The 20,305-nt window shown below is 36.1% G+C and overlaps 2 protein-coding genes across 3 annotated transcripts in view; one reads left to right on the top strand and one right to left on the bottom strand.

Annotated features, from left to right (window-relative positions):
• The window catches only part of LOC149836107 (suppressor of mec-8 and unc-52 protein homolog 1), a 71,425-nt gene extending 69,192 nt beyond the window's left edge, over positions 1 to 2,233 (top strand). The window contains exon 16 of the mRNA XM_090010787.1: positions 1,722 to 2,233. Coding sequence (XP_089866913.1) covers positions 1,722 to 1,823 — 102 coding nt within the window. The 3' untranslated portion in view covers positions 1,824 to 2,233. The remainder of the gene's footprint in view (positions 1 to 1,721) is intronic.
• Positions 2,234 to 5,627: 3,394 nt separating this feature from the next.
• Positions 5,628 to 8,662, bottom strand: LOC149836106 (RING-H2 finger protein ATL64-like). Of its 2 annotated transcripts, none has more exons than XM_090010785.1 (3): positions 8,481 to 8,662; positions 7,081 to 7,178; positions 5,628 to 6,168 (listed from the first exon to the last, which is right to left on the bottom strand). In XM_090010785.1, the coding sequence occupies exons 1-3, from the start codon at positions 8,631 to 8,633 to the stop codon at positions 5,946 to 5,948; spliced, it is 474 nt and encodes a 157-aa protein (XP_089866911.1). In that variant the 5' UTR covers positions 8,634 to 8,662; the 3' UTR covers positions 5,628 to 5,945. The 2 variants fall into 2 exon arrangements, with proteins under 2 accessions (XP_089866911.1, XP_089866912.1); XM_090010786.1 differs by lacking the exon at positions 5,628 to 6,168 and adding an exon at positions 6,310 to 6,489.
• Between the last annotated feature and the right edge of the window lie 11,643 nt (positions 8,663 to 20,305).

Genomic DNA, 20,305 nt, shown 5'->3' with positions numbered 1-20,305 from the left:
CACAAAATTTTAGAATAATCATTTTTATTTTAGTTTTATTTCTTTCTCTTTTGATTTGTATTTTACTTCCGGTTTGATCCCATATCACTTTCTCTTTTATTCCTATTTCACATTTAAATTGATTCTTCGCTTCCCGGTTATAAATTTTAAAATATCTTGCTTCTCGCTTTCGCTTCTCGTTTCGTTTCCTGCTTCCGCTTCCTAGTCTGGTAACCTTTCCCTTAACCCTCTTGGGTCAATAGATTGGTTCTAAGCTGGATCCAACATGGATATAGTTGGGCCATCTGGATCTGACCTTGATTAATAATTAGGTCTAAACCAAATATGTGTTGCTTGTTTACAACCTTAATTCATCAAGATCCAACCTGGACTGGCTTGATGCTTAAGTTAGACACAGACTTCTGTAGCTTGACCATGGTCGTCTAAAATCTGTCGTCGCCCGACTCAAGTCTGACCCAAATACACTGGATTCTCGACCAGAAAATAACTGTATGAAGTCCTGAACTGGCTGTACCAAGCTAAGTTTTCAACAAACACAGTTTGAGTTGGTCCAGCCTGGCTTATTGTCACTAAAACCACACAATGTCATTGATGGTGAGGGTTTGCAATAATTGTTACCTGTAATCCATCTTAAATACTTGGAAATAAGAAACAACGTCAAATAGGAGAAATGACTGTGGATATTCTAATTTTTTAATTACTTACCAGATGCACTAAGAAATATTTAACTAATTAAAGATGGTACACAACATATGTGATCAACAATAAATAAGAAAGAAAATAATATATTAGGAAAAGATGACTATTTAAAAGGAACGAAAGACTCAAAGCTGAGTACTTGTAAGTATGAACATAAAGGTTACAATGCATCAAATAAATAACAAATAAGAGAATGTCTTAATACTCCATTTTATTGCTCCTCTCATCTTGTTTGTCTTCATTTTTTCTCAACCATATCTTCGTCTGTTTCTGTCGAGGAAAAAAAGAGAAGACAAGACTTCATCACTATCGTTTCAGACCATTAGTGTCAGTCCTGATTCTTTCATCATTTGACTGTTATTTCACCTCCTCAGCTACATCAAAGCCAACTGGTTTACATTTGATAAAGACAGCTTCGTACCCAGCCATCTGGGTTTTAACCTACAACAATCCCTCCTAAAAAATGTTTCTTATTTCAGAGCGAGATCAAATAATTCCTAAATTTAGCAATCTAAAGTCCAGACCTGAGCAAAAAAGGTGAGGATGGATTTGGTCATTTCTGTGTAAAAAAGCTTTAATATGGCATGAAACCGATATGTTCATGTTGATCATAGGAAACAAGGAGTATTGTACTATTTGGTGCAATATTTCATGTCAACACAGTTTGATAATTTTCTTAAAATCTATGATATCGTATAGCAAACAATGATAGTTTGGGAAGCTACAATGGTTCTGATGGTGTTCAGGATTAAGTGGTTGCCTGCCGGACGTAGTTGAATCCTTTGTGTCTATCTATGTGCATCCACAGAATTGGATTTTAATGAGAAACTATTTCATTCCCTTTTGTAATTTGCGATCCATAGAATAAGGCCATGCATCGTTTTATCTATGTCCATGTGGCAGTAAAAGTTATGTCCATGTGGCAGTAAAAGTTACTAGACATGACTTGATCTGAAGCGTACAAATTGTTTAATCTATGAATCTGGATTTAATATCGTTTACTTGTGTTTTGAACATGTTAGGAAGCCCATGAAAAAGATGTAATAGGGATTACTCATCATCCTCATCAGAACTTGTTAGCAACATATGGTGAAGATTGCACCATGAAATTGTGGAAGCCTTGAAATCAATTGATACTCTGACAGCTTTGCTCAGCCAGTATGCTCCTTTATGCTCCATCGGTTGGTTGCTGGCTATTCTTATTGGTTGATTCAGGTTCTTTGCCCTTCCCCTGGCTATTTTTGCTTCATCTGCAAGGCTGCTGGAAACTTAATTTAATGGAAGGAAACATCTGATTGACTCAAGTTTGGTTAGAAACACCTGACAGCTGATAGTTTGCCTAAAATCAATAGTGACTGGCCAAATCATTGTTTCCGGAGTTCTCTGGCCACAGTAATCATATGTTAGTGTTCTATCTGCTTTTTCTGGGCCAGATTTGTAAGGAAATTGTTCTTCACAGTTCCATTTTTTTGTTTTCCTTGTTGATGTTGTAAGTTGAGGATGATACTGAATGTAAAATGTAATTTACCTCTCATTGTTTTTCTTATTTAGTTATTGTATATATTTCAATTGGACTGTGCTCGAGTTTTTCCTATTACTATTTCAAAATGAAGTATAAATTTATTTTTATTAAAAGAAGGAAAATGTTATGAATGTGTAATTATTGAAAGTGTGTTTTAATAAATTTCTAGACATTACTCAAAAAAATCCTTCCAATTAGATGAATACCATCCTCGACTTTTTCCTATTACTATTGCAAAATGTAATATAAATTTATTCTTATTGAAGGAAGGAAAAGTTATGAATGTAATTGTTGAAAAAGTATATGTTTTAATAAATTCTTTCTAGATACATTATTAAAAAAACCATATATTTATTATATATATAGGAAAATGAAAACCTACAAAATACAAAACATACTAAATGAAACATGCTATTGGGTTTTAGTGATTTTTTTGAAATTCTGACCACATAGATGTGTTCAGCACAATTGATTTACTAGAAATCGACACTTCGATCATGCATTTTGGATAAAAAAATGTTATTTGGAGTTTTAAAAAATTATGAAAATTATAGGATGTTGATTTTCGAAACCTTATGAAAACCTATCCATGCATCGGAGTCAAATGTTCTAAGTGATTCTTATAAAAACAAGCATATAGATCACCTCTGTACGGTCTGATTTTAAAAAAAATACCAGAAATTCAAAAAAATCCAACATGTTCCATATATATATATATATATATATATATATATATATATATATATATATAGGGTAAATATTGGCTACTAGATTGAGTTGATACAACTTCCACCTATGATTTCTAGCTCATTAGTTCCTACCTTCTTTAGTAGTCTCTCTCTCTCTCTCTCTCTATATATATATATATATATATATATATATATATATATATATATATATATATATATATATATATATCATCGGATGCCCCTAGTGTTGAACGATTTCAAAAAAACTCTAGCGGCGGTGCCTGACTGCCAAAACTGAAAACACGCCAAAAAAAAATGCGCCGCTGATCAGTGGTGCAAAAAGTGTCCGATTTGTGTCTGACACTTTACACGTTGATGATATGGGTCACTATATATAAATATAAATATCAATATATAATCTGTTTACTGGAAATATGTTTACCGGAGTATGAACTCAGTTGTTCTGACATTTTTTTTGTGAATCCAACTATGCAGATATGTTTGGCACAGTCCATTTGCTAGTTGGATCATGCATTTTTTATGAAAAAAATATGAACTTTGGATCTATGAAAAAAATACAAGGATGCTCAAATATTTACGAGAATTCTAAGTGGTTGATTTTCAAGCCTTAAAAGATCTTTGCTTATGCGTCATAATTGGCCTATTCGACGGTCCCCATAAAACCAAGCTTACAGATCCCATCTGTACAGTGAGATTTAAGAAAAAATATGAAAAAACCCACCAAAATTTTGGTTCATACTCAGCAAACCCATTCTAGTAGAAATATAGGCATTTTCAACACTTTTTTTGCAAATCCGACCATTGGATCATGTATTTTTGATGAAAAAATGTGATTTTTGAATGCTTTAGTATTTATGAAGATTATGAGCCATTGATTTTAAAACCTTAAAAAAATCACGTTTGTGCGTCAAAATAGGATGATTTAAGAGTGGGTTCTTATAAATCCAAGCATGTTGATCACATCCTTACTGTTAGATTCAAGATAAAAAGACAAAAAATCCAAGAAAATAGTTGTTGACAATTAGTTCTCATATTTCCAGTTCTCATATTCTAATGATTCTATATATATCACACGTTTGCCAAGAAATATTCCGTTTGCTTGTCGAGAACAGATGGAGAAGATGCTCAATATCATGATTTAATTGTATCAAATACTTTGCTTGCTACAAACTTTTAAGTGAGCCATCGCAATCGTAGGTAGCTTTGGACTTGGCTGATCTACAATCTTGGGGCCAGTCCAACCCAGCCAAGTTGCGCCTATTTGGTTCAACACAAGTTCAAGACCGAGCTCATCTCATCATGAGTTTAAACTGAGCCTAAGATGACTTTGCACGAGCTTGAGTCAAAGTTTGAGCCAACTCATTTATGTGATGTTGAATAGAGAACTTTTGTTAAGCTTTTGTAAAATTGCATGAGGGAACTGGCTTGCAGGACACATATTCAAGAACAACTGTCTTGGATAGGTTTCGAACTCGATTTGAATAGTAGTTCAAGCAAAATCGATGTTGATATATATAGGGAAGGAGGACCGTCCAACCAAAGGAAGGTCCAATATCTGCAACAAATGATGTTTGGACGGCTATTCTTTAATGTTTGAGTTTTTGATCGATTGAACCTTATATATTTATTCTTTATAATTTATTTAGTAAAAAATATGCTTTACCTTTAGATATTATATGACATCTAGACATGTTCTTCAAAACATGAAAAATCAACAGCTCACAATGTATTTACGAGTTTTACAATACAAAGTACTATAGGACGTCGATTTTTAGCGCTTTGAAAAGCACATCTAGATATCGAAAATTAATAATGTAAAACATGTTGCTTACTAAATAAGTGATACAAAACCGATATGTAGAATTTAGAATTTGATCGATGAAAACTCAATCATTAGATAAGGAGTACCGTCTGATAATCGTTGATTGTAGATTTTGGTCCTTATTAAAATTAACTTTGTTCAACTGACTGAAATAACCAAAATGTTAAAAGTAATGACTTTTTGTTTTTAGACAACTGGGGAGAAAATCACACAAAATTTCTATTCATAGGAAGGTGCAATCAGTTGACCCTTGCTCTGATAACAGTGTCTATTGGTGTAAAACCTCGATTCTTTCTTGCCCACCAGGGAGTACACAGTTTTGGCCTTGTGGTGAGGGATGCACATTAATTTCAGAGTGTCACAAGTTGCCCCATCCCTCTTGTTTTATTGGCAAGCTGGGGTTAGGCAGACTCCGACCAGTTACATCCCATAAACTTACAAAATTTAAAGGTCTGAAAACCAGTCAGGGGGTTTATCCTTCCAGATACGATCCCCCTGAACGATATTCAGCCTCGCAAGGAACATAATTATGGTCCTCCGGAACATACATACAACAAAAGTTTTGGAAAGCAAAAATGGCATCTCGAATCGCGAGGATTCTAAAATGACTTTTGATTGCCGAGATATCATTGATAAAACCTCTTTCCATAAATCCCACTCACAATGGACACCAATTGCATCTCGGATAATCCATCCAATCTGAAGGTTAAGACCCTCATGGTTTCTAATAGTGAATCCCACCCGCCAATGTTTCTCAGCAATGCAGAAAATGTTAAGTTTTATCCCACCCACCACATGATTACTGTTTTTTTTTTTGGCCAAGGCAACCTCTCTTGTTTTAATGGGAAACAAAAGCTCACATATATTTTTCTAATGGTGAAAATGTGCACTACAGAAATTTCGATTTCCATATCAACAAATCGTCAATTACCGAATTCTACAAGAATATACAGAAATCATGTTCGCCTTGACAAATGCAAAAGCGACCAACCTTTAGATTTTTCACACCACACTCAGAATCCTGAACGGCCAGTTGAAACCAATCATCCCCACTAATCAGGTACAACAATTTCCACTAAAACGTGCACAGTTTGCCCATCCGAATCAAAGCGTGCCCAGCTTCCAGTAATGTTACAATTCTATGCAAACTGCTTGGACATGATGGGCAGAATCATCCTCCCTGCTCTAGGCTTCATGCAAGGGTAGTTGTGTGTGGGCCATCTGCTGTTTGGGTGGCCATACCGAATGTGGGAGATGCAACATCATAAGCATCTCTTAGTGATAAACGGCAGACTGGGCAAGTTGTCTGCTTTAGCAGCCATGTGTCGATGCAGGTGACATGAAATGCATGGCAGCACTTTGGCATGATCCTCAGAACGTCTCTCTCTTGGTACTCACCTAAGCATATTGAGCACCTGATAGTGACAACCACAAAAAACAAGTAAAACGGGTGAAAGATTAGTGTTCAATTGCCCCTGTCAATTTTAACATCACCTTTTCGATTATTGTTTTACTTATTTCATGTAAAATTGGCTTCCTGCACGAGTAAAATTGGATTTTTTTTTCCTTCAGTAAAATTGGATAGTTGTGCAGAGGATTGTTTCCTTTCTCCCTTTTCTCCTTTACAATCAGTCAATTTGAAGAATTTATAGACCATCATGATTGTGATTAATTCACGAAGGGTTGTATCAGCAGCAGAAACAAAGGCATTGAATGGCTTGCTTAATGATCCTCACCTAGAGCAGTAGGTAGGAAGCAGAAGCAATTCAGTTAGTAGGCACAGAAACCTACCACTTCACCAATACAAACAAAACCTTTAACAGTGAGCCAGAAAGCGGGTTTGTATGACTTATGAGTGTGCATGTGTGGGTGTGAGCCTGCATGTTAACAGAAAGAAGGTGGCTAAGCATTGATTTGACCTCTAATACTGGAGAAATCTGCTACTTTTAAAGAGGGGCTAAATTAGATAACCAAAAGCCTGCCCCGAGTTGCCATGCAGTTGAGGTGGTCTTGGAAAGGCAGTGGAACCCTGTTTTGCCCAGGATTGATTTCTCTTGGAATCATACCAGTGGCTTGTAAGGTGGGTGTTCTTTGCGAGCTAGGCCACTCACCCAGGGTTTACTATCTAAGATGGGGGCGCCATTAAGAGACCGCTGTTCTTAGGCAGGTTCCTCGTCAATTAATAAAAAAAGACAGCCAAACATAGCTAGTTTGTGCTCTTCAATAAAATGGAAACCATATAGTTTAAGATGCTTCACTTGCAAAAAAATATAGAAAGTCCATGAAAAGGAATTAGAAGCAAGCACTTTTAAAACAGAAACACTTACTGGGCATCTTCTTCAGAAGAGAAATCATCACTGTTGAACTTTGTTGTAGGAAATTTTGCAACAATAATTTGTTCCAATCCATGAATGGTTTGTTCTCTCTGTCATCAAGGCTTTCACAGATCAGCTCCATAAAAAGATAGTAAAAATAAAATTCCCAATGCCAATAAACAAGAGAGGATTCAAAGAGGAGCATGGGCACCATATATACAGTGGATGTACTCCTTCATATCAATATATCCATGCAAATACGCATAGGTCTGTGTTATGAGAACACTGGTGTGTGTGTGTGTTTCGACATGGTTATGGAGATAATTCTCTTGTAAACCACTACAGTCCATCTACCTTTATTAAATTTCCAAAAGTTAACAGTAATTGAGCTATTGAAGAGTGTTAACTGAAACCTTTATTGACAGCATAGTTCCACATCACAGTTCTTGCAGGAAACCACATTAAGTTCCATAGTAACAAATGTTTGCACATTTCAACATTGTGACATCGCTCATGCCCAAAGTCAAAATCCCCTGGTTTGTATATAATCCTGTTTGTGCAGAGAAATGCAATACACAAGTTGGGAAACAAATCCACCCACAAGCTACTTTTTGAAGGAGGTGTTTGCTTCATCCTAAAATGAGAGAAAGCGGCCCATTTCGAACATTCCGTGGGAAAAAATGTGGTGGGACCCACATATTAAATGGGAAACCCCATTTTCATACGAAAGAGCGATCACACTGGTCATCCTCAATGGGGAAGTACTTTCACGCAGGAAAGTGGGCTTCCTGTGGGTGTGGGTGTGCGTGCAGTAATGCCCCCACTCAAGGGAAGCCTCTTTCCTTTAAAAGGACCACTTTGAAGGAAAAGTGCTTTCTCAAAAGGGAGGCATGAACCCATTTTGACAGGGAAGATGCTTTTTTACATTTATTACGTGGATCTCATCATATATTTCCTCATAGACATATTTCTCTCGCCCTTTGTAAGAAAGAGGCCCGGACTATTTTCTATGAAAGGGAGCCTCTTTCATGGAAAAGGGGATGAAACAAACGCCCCTTACTAAAAAAGACTTCAAAACATATAGCAACTTCGACAGACGGTGAAGAGTTTGTTGGAGGGGTTTTTGTACAATTTCTGTTATTATACCAATAGGGCTAAATCCCTTTTAAGGCCAGAAATGGCCACGAAAATAGATCCCCCAACCCCATATATATATATATATATATATATATATATATATATATATATATATATATATATATATATATATATATAGAGAGAGAGAGAGAGAGAGAGAGAGAGAGAGAGAGAGAGAGAGAGAGAGAGCTTGTTGTCTCACGAACTGAAACCAGATCAAACGAAAAATCAAAATCAAATTAAACAAAAACAGAAGCATTCGAGTCAGAGCTTACCAATTCTGCATGTGGGTGCTGCAGATCTTGCCGCTGCTCCCTCCTCCACGCGATCCTGGCGCAGGCCATCCGAGTGCACACAGAGAAGATGAACACAGAGCTGACGCCGAAGCCAATTACAGCCATAACCAAGTTCATTCCAGAGCCAAACATGGCAGCTGCCTCAGAACCCTCCTATCAAAACAACCAATTGACTCTCAATCATTGGCCTTCTAAAACCGAGATTACTTGTCTACGAGTCGGGTTTGGTTTAGACCCATGTAAAACCTGAACCAGACCTGATTTGAGTTTGTACCGGAGTTCCCGATTCGGGTCTAATCGGGCTCACCATAAGAGAAACCATACCCGTCGATCATATCTGTAAACTAATATTTTTTGTCTTTTCTACATTGAAAATTTGTGAATATTAGTCAGAACTTGGGTCTGGTATAAAATTTAACAAACCATACCCCACTCCCCGACTCCATATGTCTTTCGGACCCAGATTCTAATCAAACCTTCTTATTTATCACCAAACCCTGATATATAGGGTTTGGTACGGGTCGGATCTGGGTCAAACCTGACCCACTGACATCCCTAACCTAGCAAAACGAATTAAAAGAGGCTGGGCAATTTGGCGACGTCAAAGGGAGAAAGAAATTGGACACAAACCTTTTTTCTTTTTTGAGCAATTTACACAAAGCCGTCTAACTTATTAGATATTACGTTGCAGTGATTGTGTGCAGCCCCTGATTTTTTGGTGCACATTCAAAAAATAATCTTGGTCCTAAAATCATTCATTGAACTTTGTTTAGATATGTCACAATGACAAGGATACCGCTGCGATTCGAGTTGGAGATGTTGAGTTTGAAAACTTTTTGAAAAAATAAGATACCATGAGTTCGAAATTTTTTCAAATACCACAAGGATTTCTTCAAAAAATTAATCAATAAAAATTATTTTTAATATTTCATTATATGCAGATGTATTTGTTTTGAAATACTATTTAAAAGTATTAAAATGATCTAAAAATACTAATTAAAAATAATGTCCGTACGTTTCAGGTTCGTGTAAGCATGCTATAGCGATTCGTGTCACCCATGACACACATTGTTAATGGCGTGTCATTTTGACGCAGATGTATGTTGTGTGATCAAAATAGCAGTAATATTGATTTGTTTGACAAAAGACCGTTAGATGTCATAAGTTGTTTTAGAAAATAATAACAACAATGTTACTTTTTATGCTTCAAGGGATTATTTGAAAAACATTCAGATAAAATAAGTAAGTTAAAAGTAATATGCAAATCTAGACCTTCATTTTTCTAAATACTTATAAGTTTGGTGACTTATTGTAAATTATTCTTTTTTTTTTCTTTTGGTTTTTGTTTCTTGTTTCTTGCTCTTGGTTGGCTTCGAGCTCTGCCATTTTACAGCAAAATTAATGGGGTTAAAGTGGTTGGTGTCATCAAAAAGAGATTTGGTCAATTAAGCAACTCTCTCTCTCTCTCTCATTTGATCCAATGGGCCCAAAAGAGGCCAAGGGTGGGTCCATTTTAAGAGCCGTCCATCTTGGATATCTGGTGGACTGCCATCTTCGTGTATATGAAGGACTAGGCCATGAAGAACCTTTCCACCACAGCCTGGATGGATTCTGCAAGATTCTTCCACGTGTCTGTTTGGTAGTTTTAGGTGGTTGATCAACGACTCTCTAAGCTTTTCGTAGTCGTCCTGTCTTATTCTCGTGTAATTATCAGGAGTTAAGACCCAAGTATCTGCCTGGTGTCCCCAGCAGCTCTTATAAAAAAAAAGTATATGTAATTAGTGTTGTGGTGGTGGTGGTTGTGCCAAGACTAAGAGGCGTGTGATACTGTACGTAGGAATCTGTCATGAACCAAAGGAGATTGAATCCAATACGAAACCAACTAGGATCCTATTGTTAGAGCTCAAGTAAACACTAATTAAGTCATTGAAAATTCTCTCTCTCTCTCTCTCTCTACAGGTTACTTTCAGCCTTCAAGGGCTTATCACAATTGGTTAGGTAGTCAGTTTAAGGCTTTTAAGTTGAAGGAGGTCGAGAGTTTGTGTCCCTTACGGCAAGGCATAGTTAGGGATGTCAACGGGTATGATTCGGATGAAGAAAGATAAAACTGAATTGAATCCCACCTAATCAGATTTGGATGAAAAAAGTTAAAACCGAATTAGGATCAGACTAGCTTGAAACACCGATATTTACACTTAATTGGATTCGGGTTTTAGTCAGATTTGGATTTTAATCGGATTCAGGTTGGGTTTCAAAGAAAAACTAGAACCCGAATCTGATTTTTATTCAGATCTGGATTTGGCTAACGAATCAGACTAATTGGATTCGGATTGGATCCAACCTGTTGAAATCCCTAGGCACAGAGAGCACTCGTGGAGTTTTAGACTGCAGATACATCCAAGCCATAGTGGTGGTTTCTTCATGCTAAATCGAAAAAAGGGGTTACTTTCATGAATTCATACCCATTCTTTTGAAAATGGGGAGAAGATTTTAACATTTTGAGGTGATTACAGTTGGGCTCGTGACACTGAAAGGTCTGATATAGCCTCCAATGAGTTTTGAACCTGAGTCTCATTCCATAAGATACTCCGACTCCTCCGATGATCCAGCTATCAAATCAGGCATACCTGCATGAGTGTAGATACCATCATATGACATATGTGGATTCTAGACACCCACCCGGGTCGCCTGAGTGGCAGTGAGCCTGTAGAGAAGGTGCTGACCCATTCATCCCAGGTTCGACTCTCACCGAGTGTGCAGGTGTCTTTAACTGGAAAACTCCATAATGGTTTGGGTGTTGGTGGCTCCACCTTGGGTTTACTTCGCAGAGGGCAGGCCCCTGAAGTGACCCAATTCTCAGTGAGGGTTCCCCATTATAAACAAACATTCTCACCTGAAATGTGCACTAATCCTAGCAGTCGACATGCATGGGCTGGATGGTTAGGGCTAACATAGGATCCTATACAGCATCACGTCGTAGGATAGAATCCTTTTTCCCGCCTGTGTATGGCATGTTGAAAAGCCAAATTATTGCATGCCTCCCTGTTCAACCCACATCACAAATTTCATTATCGGAAAAAACTCTTGATATTTTAGACAATCTGGTATCATTGGAAAATATACACACAGAAAATATAAAAATAATACACAAAATTATACAGTAAAAGTATAATATAACAAATTTGCTAAAGAAAAAGTGATTTTAGTGTCATATTAATGCATTAAAAAACAATATATTTTCAAAATAGGTGACTTTGTTTAAATATCGCATTTCAAACGGCATAATAATGTCCACTGAAAATATGGCTTTGAATTCAAAATATTTCAAATAATCTATAATATTTGTATTATGGTTCAGTCTTTGCTTAATGTGCTTTTTTTTTTTGGATTTATAACCCGAAGGAACTGCACCCAAAGAAGACATGGTCACGCTGGCTGATCAGCCTGCCATACCTACGGTCATCGTGCCCGCAGCGTAAAACTCCGAGGCTAGGACCCCTGCCCCCGGGGAGTATGCTTAATGAGCTTTAAAATGAAGCTTGCCAAGATGCTCAGTCTGGTTCATAACTTGCAAGCCAGGCTTGAGCATGGCTCTGATTCATTTTGGAACAAAACAAGAGTTCCAAATTAGGACCAATGAATAGATAAAAAAAATTCTCATATTAGACTTTTTTTTGGTAGTAGTCTAGCTGGGGAATAACCCCTGTGGATTCGAATCCCTGGCCTCCCTTGGTTATAGTGCAACCTAACTATCCAGCTATCTTATTCAACCACATTTTTTGGTTGGAGTTAGCAAAAAAATGTTTGAAAGTGATTTTTCAATAAATCAAACCTTTTTCGTTTCCCCCCGTTTTTCGATCAAAGTAGTTCAGAGAATATTTAAAAGCTTCCAAAAAAAATATTATAACAGCAAGAAGAATGCATATATATTGAACCCACGACTAATGAGAAAATTATCTGCACATTTTTTGATAAAATACCTCTCAGCTATGATTCTACCATGGTAAACAGAAAGCGATAAGAGAGAGAAAGATAGAGCAATCGTAAACTAAATATCGACTTTCCTTGATTTCTATGAATTATACAGAATACAATAACCAAATCCTATGATTGTAGCCGCATTCTAGATCCTATCCTAGATGGAAAGATAATAACAAATTACAATAGATCTTGGATAACTAATTTACACAAATCCTATCTCTAATGATAAGAAAATTTACAAATTTACAGTTACAATTTTACAATAGCTTTTCTAATACTCTCCCTCAAGTTGGAGCATGTGGATCTAACATGCCCAACTTGCTTTTGAGTTTACGGAATGGATCTCGCCCAAGTGGCTTAGTAAACATGTTAGCATTCCGGAGATTGGAACCAATATGTAAAAAACCACTTTGGATCTTGTCCTGAACAACATGACAGTCAATTTCAATATGTTTAGTGTGCTTGTGGTAAATTAGATTTGTAACTATGTGAAGCGCTGCTTGATTATCACAATATAAGATAACTACTTTAGAATGGACAATTCTAAAATCATTCAGAAGATAGGTAAGCCAAGTAAGTTCATAGCAAACCAAAGCCATCGGGCTGTATTCAGCTTCAATAGAAGATCTAGACACTATATTCTACTCTTGGATTTCCAAGAGATTGGACTATCACCAAACATAGTGCAATAGTTTGAGATAAGAATGGTGGGTCATAGGGCACGAGGCCCCTTGATATGGAGATCCCTTTAAATACCTTAATAATCATAGGGCTGTATCAAAATGGGGCCTTCGAGGCTGGTGCATAAATTGGCTAAGGATATGCACATAGTACACAATGTCTGGTCTAGTAATGGTAAAGTATATGAGCCTGCCGTTCAATCATCTATATCGACTAGCATCCTCAAGAGTCTCTCCATCTCTACTATTGATTTTCAAATATTGTTACATTGGAGTGATGTGTAGAAAGGCAAGCACTAAGATATCCAATCTCATCAAGGATGTCCAAGGTATATTTCCGTTGGGAGAGGAATATACCATTTTTGGATATAGCAATCTCAATTTCAAGAAAATATTTTAAGACTCCAAGATCTTTGATTTTGGAAACCAAGTTGAGGACTGAGGCATTAATGGAATCAACATTATAGCCTTCAATAATTATATCATCAACAAAGAATACTGCCTTTGCTGGTTGAAAACGATTCCTTTGAAAGCATTTGACAATTTGAAGATCCAGTTATGTGAAGAATGCCTATGTAGATTTGTTAAGGTGGCAAACTTGTTGCTCCCCCTTTTCAGAAAACCTGAGTAGCAATTTCATATAAACCTCTTTAACAAGATCGTAAGATATTGTTGACATCGAATTAAAACACATGCCAATTATAAATGGCATCACCAACTAATAAACAATAAACATGAAGGAGCTTAGGGACAGAAGTATAAGTTTTGTTGTAATCAAGGCCTTCAACTTGAGTGTAACCTTTGGCTACTAAATAGGCCTTATATCTTTTTATGTTGTGGTCAAATCTATATTTAACTTTATAGACCCCATTTGCATCCAATAGGATATTTCCTAGGCGGCAAAGTGGTAATGGTCCATGTGTGGTTATCTTCAAGAGCCCTTATCTTGACTGCCATTGCTTCTTGACAATGTTGATGTTGCGTAGCTTGAGAAAAGGTGTAGGTTTTGGGTTTTAAAAGATAGTTACAAGGAAGACTTTATAGAAAGAAGAAAAGTTTTTATAACTCATATATTGACTAATGGGATGACATGTTGGATTAGTTGGCGAGCAATTAGTGAAGTAGCATTCATAATCTTTAAGGGAGGCTGGTTTGGTCCGCTCCTTATATGATTTTCTAATTGGGTTTGAGTTTTCTGAATTTGAATTTGAAGACAGTGGAAGATCAACTTGACCATCTTTATTAGAAGAACTTGAGTTTTATGAATTGGTGTTAGAAGACAATGAATGATCAACTTGACCATCTTGATCAAAACCATATGATTCCAAAGTAGGATTATTGATATGACTAGGTTGTGAAGATGTATTATTTTCTGCAATAAAAAGAAGTTCAGGAGAACTATCAGGTATGGGAAGCGGCAAGACAACACATTCATCACTATTCGATGCAAATTTATGAAAAAATCAAAAGATTCTCATAAAATTTGACAACTTGGCTGGTGAAAACTGAATGGGACTCCAAGTCATAGAGGTGATAAACCGCTTGACTGAATGCGTACGTAATGAAAACACAACATTTTGGCCTGGCATCAAATTTATGAGAATAGTTTATATTATATCCCTATAAGAAAAAATGTGTTTACTAGCACATCCCCTAGCGCTAGGTAGACTTTTACTGGCACTAATTTAGCGCCAATAAAGGTTTGATCTCTTATAGTGTATGCACAACAAAGACACCCAAAAGCTCAAAAATAATGATATTGTGGTTATTTGTCCGAAAGAACTTCATGGGGGATTTTCCCCAATAAAGAATTAGTAGGTAACCTATTCATGAGATATGCAACAGTCAACACACATTCACCCTTGAATTTTAAAAGTAAACAAGCTCCAAATTGACGTGCTTGAGCCATGTCAAGTAAGTCACAATGTTTGCATTTGAGAACTCCATTTTGTTATAGAGTTGTGAAGCAACTATGTGATCATGAATTCCCTTTTCCCAAAGGAACATTCACATCTCATTTGAGAAAAACTCTAAGCCGTTACAAGCCTTAAATTGGGTTTGGATCATGTCTATGAATTTTGGAAAATGTGAAAAAATTTAAATTTATGATGCATATAAACCCATGTAGTACGACTAAAATCATACATGGTCAAAAAATAATGTTCACTGGATAGAGAAGCATTTTGATATCCACTGCAAATATCATAATAGATGAGTTCGAAAGAGACAATGGTGGATATTGAACTGTTGGGAAAAGGCAAACGAATTTGTTTAGCTAAAGGAAAAACAAAACAATGATCATAAAAGGCATGTGAACTAATTTTACTAGAATTAACTAAAGTCTGAAAATGAGCACTAGAAACATATATAAGACACAAATGCCAAAGATAAGACAAAGAAGAAGATGGCACCAAGAGAGCAATATCACTAACCATTTCGAGAAAATAAAGCCCGTTTCACATTTAGACACTCCAATCTTTTGTTTCGAGAGAGGGTCCTAAAAGAAACAAGAATACCATTAAACATGACAACATACTTCAAGTCTACAGTCAATTTACAATGGAATTAATATTGTACTTGAAATTAGGAACATACAAGACGTTGGGCAATTGAATTTTAGGTGAAATAAAAACATTACTTTGCCAACATAAGTGATTTGTGCCGATGAACCAGTTGGTAACTTAACAGAAGGGAGAGTGGCCAGTTTAGGAGATGACATTTGAGAAAGAATGGATCATGTGGTCCATAACCCCGGTATCTATGACCCATTCTTGACAAGTAGAAACAAAAGCACATGGGAAAGAATCAAGACCTGTAAGATTGACTAGGGGTACTTGGGGAACCTTATTACCTTGGTTGATCAACTCAGATTTTTTGACGTTGTTCATGGTAAACTGATCCCCTGTCACCTTTTCTTGGCTAGCAACAACATTGGCATTGGTGTTTCAATATTGGTCTTCGCAAGAAAACCATGAATAAAATAACACATCACTTTAACATGCCTGATTTTGTGCAATGATCGCAATAGGGCTCGCCTTGCCAATTTTTCTGCACCATCATGTTGTTTGAGTTGGTTGTACCAACAACAACTAATGTACCATAATAAGAGGAATATGGTTGGACACACATTTCCTGCTAGCATTCTTGTTGGATAATGAGGGAATATGCTTTGGTAACTGTAGTGTGGGATCTATTAAGAGGATTTGGTTTCGAATGGTGCTGAAGCCCTCATTATGTCTCGTTAGAAATTGAATGAAATGTTCTTGCTGATGGAGTTTATGAACAACCTTCATCGCTCCGCATGAACATGTAAGGAGGGAGATATATGAACTCAGCAGATCCCAATGGCTCTTCGGTTTGGTGTAGTATGTGGCAACTGAAGACGTCTTTGAGATTAATAATCTCTTGTTGTATCTTGTAAATAAGAGGAGCATTATATTGAAAAAATCTATTGCTCAACTCGTTCCAAACCTTCGCTGGTATGCTGGTATATATGATGCTATTTGCGAGGTCTTAGTAGATCAAATTTAGGATCCATGATGACACTAGGCTATTGCACCTTTATCATGTTGTTGTGAGAGAGGATGACAAAGAATGTACCAGGACTATCCGAATGGTGCACGTAATTGGGACTGATAGTTGATTCAATGCCCGTGCCCAAATCTCTTTTATTGTTGTTGGTCTTGGGTGATTCAGAAGCCATGGAGGTCTCTCAGGTATGGGTTCTGATACCATGATAAGACACTTGTAAACAAAAAAACAATAAGAGTGAAAGAAAAAGAGAGGGAGACTGAGAAATGGTAAGCTGAATATTGACTTCCCCTAATTTCTATGAATCTAATCTAGATGTATATATAGAATATAATAACAAAATCCCATGATTGTAGCCCATTATAGATTACAACATATCCTATCCTAGATGGAAAGATAATAATAAGTTACAATAGATTACATTAATCTAGGACAACTAATTTACAAATTTATGGTTAAAATTTTACAGGAGTTTTTTCCAAATAATTATACATCATGAATTTATAGATATCAAGGGGAGAAAAAGTAGCACAAACATGTCTCATTTTGTTATTAAGTTTGTAAGAATCTCTTTTTTGTTAGGCAACGAGGGAGTAACCTCCTGTGGGAATTGAACTCGAGACCTTTCAATTATGATAACGCAACCTAACCAAGCTATCTCATTCAACCCTAGTTTGGAAGTGATTATTTTCTTTTTATATTATTTTAAGAGAAACCACCATTGCCCACAAGGACTTCACATTTGGGAGGGTCGGCTTGTGAATGTCATCAAGTTGATGAGGACACTACCCATGGTCATGAGGTCAAAGTTGGGTGTATTCTCCACAGGGTATGAGAGACCTCAGAGGTTTTACCAGCATGAGGCCAGCCAATGTGCTGTCAGTGATTGAGGGGGTTTTCTCTTGGTCGAGAGAGAGAGAGAGAGAGAGAGAGAGAGAGAGAGAGAGAGAGAGAGAGAGAGAGAGAGAGAGAGCACCACTGTGGATAGGCAATCTTCAATATAGGCTGAGAGCCTGAAAGGTGCCATGTTGAGTGTAGATTTGTTTCAATGTTCACAGTGTAAAGCTCCTCCAGATATATTCTCCAGCTCACCAAGGAAGTCTTCCCATAGCTTTGGACTTAAGAAAATAGACGCACCGTGGATTTCAAACTTGCAACACCCATTAGCTTGGATGACTTAAGCCATCCCATTTAGTCAGTTGTGTGGGCCCCAATTTAAAAGTAAAGTTTGTATATGAACCAATCCACTTTAATTGGCCATGAAATGAGCTCATACATACTAGTTGAATAAGTGTGCAATGAGGTCTGCTTTAAGAGTTTGCCATGTTTAATGAGCCTAGTTTACAAGTCAATGGATTATCTAAATGAGCGACAAATTATAGGCACAAGTTATGTTGGCCCAAACCTGGTAGACAGATTCAACATTGTCCAAATGATAGAAACTGACTCTTGGATCATATTTTTTTGATGGAATAATATGACTTTATGAGAATAGAAAATACTAAACATTGTAAACCATTGATTTTTCAAGGCTCATAAAATCATGCCTACAATTTAATATTTTAAGTAGATTCTCACTAATAAAAACATGTAGATGTAGATCACATCTGCAAGGTAAGTTTCATGAAAATAGTATAACAAATAAAAAAACTCATTCCAACATTATGGAAACATGACCAAATCTTCACCCATATATAGAAAGGTGTACCAGTGAACAACAAAAACACATCAAATGGGCGGATGTAAGATCATGTGCTGCAAATCCACCCGAAAGTGCATTAGCGCAGTCAATGACTATCACTAATTAACGCTTTTTTTTTTACACTTTTCACATGCAATGTTGATTGCATATTCGTCCATCGTTGGGTTTATTGTTACATCCTTCTCTCTCTATATATGTATATGCATATATAGGAAAATGAAAACCTACAAAATGCACATGGTGCTAAATAAAACATGTTATTAGATTTCCAAGTTTTTTTCAAAATTCTGATCATTCAGATGTGATCTATATGCTTTTCTTTATAGGAATCAATTCTTGAAGTATTTGATTCTGATGCATGGCTAATTTTTTATAAGCTTTCAAAAATCAATGGCCTACAATTTTCATAAAATTTTGAGGCTCTTAAATACCAAAATTTTCATCTAAAATGCATGATCCAAGTATCAAATTTTAGTAAATAAATAATGTTAAACACATCAATGGGGTCAGAATTTCGAAAAAAATAGTGGAAATTCATTAGCATATTTCATTTAGCACTGTACCCATTTTGTAGGTTTCCATTTCACTATATATATATATATATATAAAACTGGAAATATGTGAATTGAAGTGTGAAGTAGGCAATTTTGACAACTCCTTTTTACAAATCTGACATTGCACATGTGCTCAACATGATCTATTTGCCAAAAATTGATTATTGGATCATGCTTTTTCAATGAAAAAATATGACTTTTGGATAGTTAAATATTCATGAAAAGTTTGAGTGTTTGTTTTTCAAGCCTTAAAAGATTCTACTTATGCATTATAATCGGATGATTCAAGATTCAGCCCCTAAAAAGCCAAGTATGTAGATCACATTCGTACAATGAAATTTAAGAAAAAAGAAACCATGAAAATCTCAATTCACATGTTTTTAGTTAATATAATCTAATGGCCAGCTATGGTAGAACTAAGAAACATTTTTTTAACAAAAAAAAAATATTTTTTGAGTTGAGCAAAATCAGTGCATTCGTAGCCATTGATTTTTGCATCACCAAAAAATAAAGAAACCTATACAAAGTTAAGATTCCAATAGTCCAAAAACAGGTTCCCACTAAAAAACATGAAGATCAATATTGTAGACACCCCAATTTTGACTCAGTTGTCTTCGACTTAGCCTTGTGTCAAAGGCTAATTGGTTGAGTCTTTTATAATGTACTCTCAACTCCTACTACATATTTGTCTTCTAAACAATATCCTTAAGATTTTTGTCCAAAATATGAATAGACTAGAGAGTCTTAGCTTTCAAATGTGACAAAAATATGTCATTCCAACACTAGAGTGCAAAATTATAGCCAAAACAAGTTGATTTGTCTAGACAAAAACCTACTTTCAGGTAGGATTTACTTTATGTTTTTGATCATCAAAATGATAAATTTTGGTTTTGTACTCAAAAGATAAGTTAAGGATGTTAGCTTTCCAATACATCAAACCACAATAAGGATAAATAGTTAAAGATATATAGCAAAATAAAAAATTCAGCTTATCAATATAGTTTCCGCTTGTCTATTTGATAAGTCAAATTAGACACTACAACACTTGTCACCGTTGACCTTTGACTTGTCATCATACATGATGGATTGTTGTCAAACAAAGGTCCAAATCCATGATTGTTAGACAACTTTTTGATTGTCAAAAAGTTGTCCATTTTGGCTTAGAATGCATATGGAAACAAGGATAAGATCTATCCTACATTCCAAAAGTACACAATCTTATGATTATGCCTTCCAAAAACCTATGATAAGCCCACCCAGTCTGCTTTAAACCCATGTCTTAACCTTCAAGAAATCCAATAGCCAATCGTAGTTTGACATGTAATCGCATCAACCAATCCGATTCAAGCTACTGTG

Source organism: Nuphar pumila, chromosome 6 (genome assembly GCF_984573655.1).
Source record: "Nuphar pumila chromosome 6, dmNupPumi1.hap1.1, whole genome shotgun sequence".
In the NCBI taxonomy this organism is placed as follows: Eukaryota; Viridiplantae; Streptophyta; class Magnoliopsida; order Nymphaeales; family Nymphaeaceae; genus Nuphar; species Nuphar pumila.
Note: the sequence above shows the minus strand (reverse complement) of the source record. Positions and strands in the feature narration are given on the sequence as shown.

Bases quoted from the DNA above. Each gene is read 5' to 3' on its own strand.
- LOC149836106 (XM_090010785.1), bottom strand. From the start codon at position 8,633: ATGTTTGGCTCTGGAATGAACTTGGTTATGGCTGTAATTGGCTTCGGC. The intron at 7,179-8,480 runs GTAAGCTCTGAC...CCTTGATGACAG, and splicing joins AGCACCCACATGCAGAATTG to AGAGAACAAACCATTCATGG. The intron at 6,169-7,080 runs GTAAGTGTTTCT...TGTCACTATCAG, and splicing joins TCTTCTGAAGAAGATGCCCA to GTGCTCAATATGCTTAGGTG.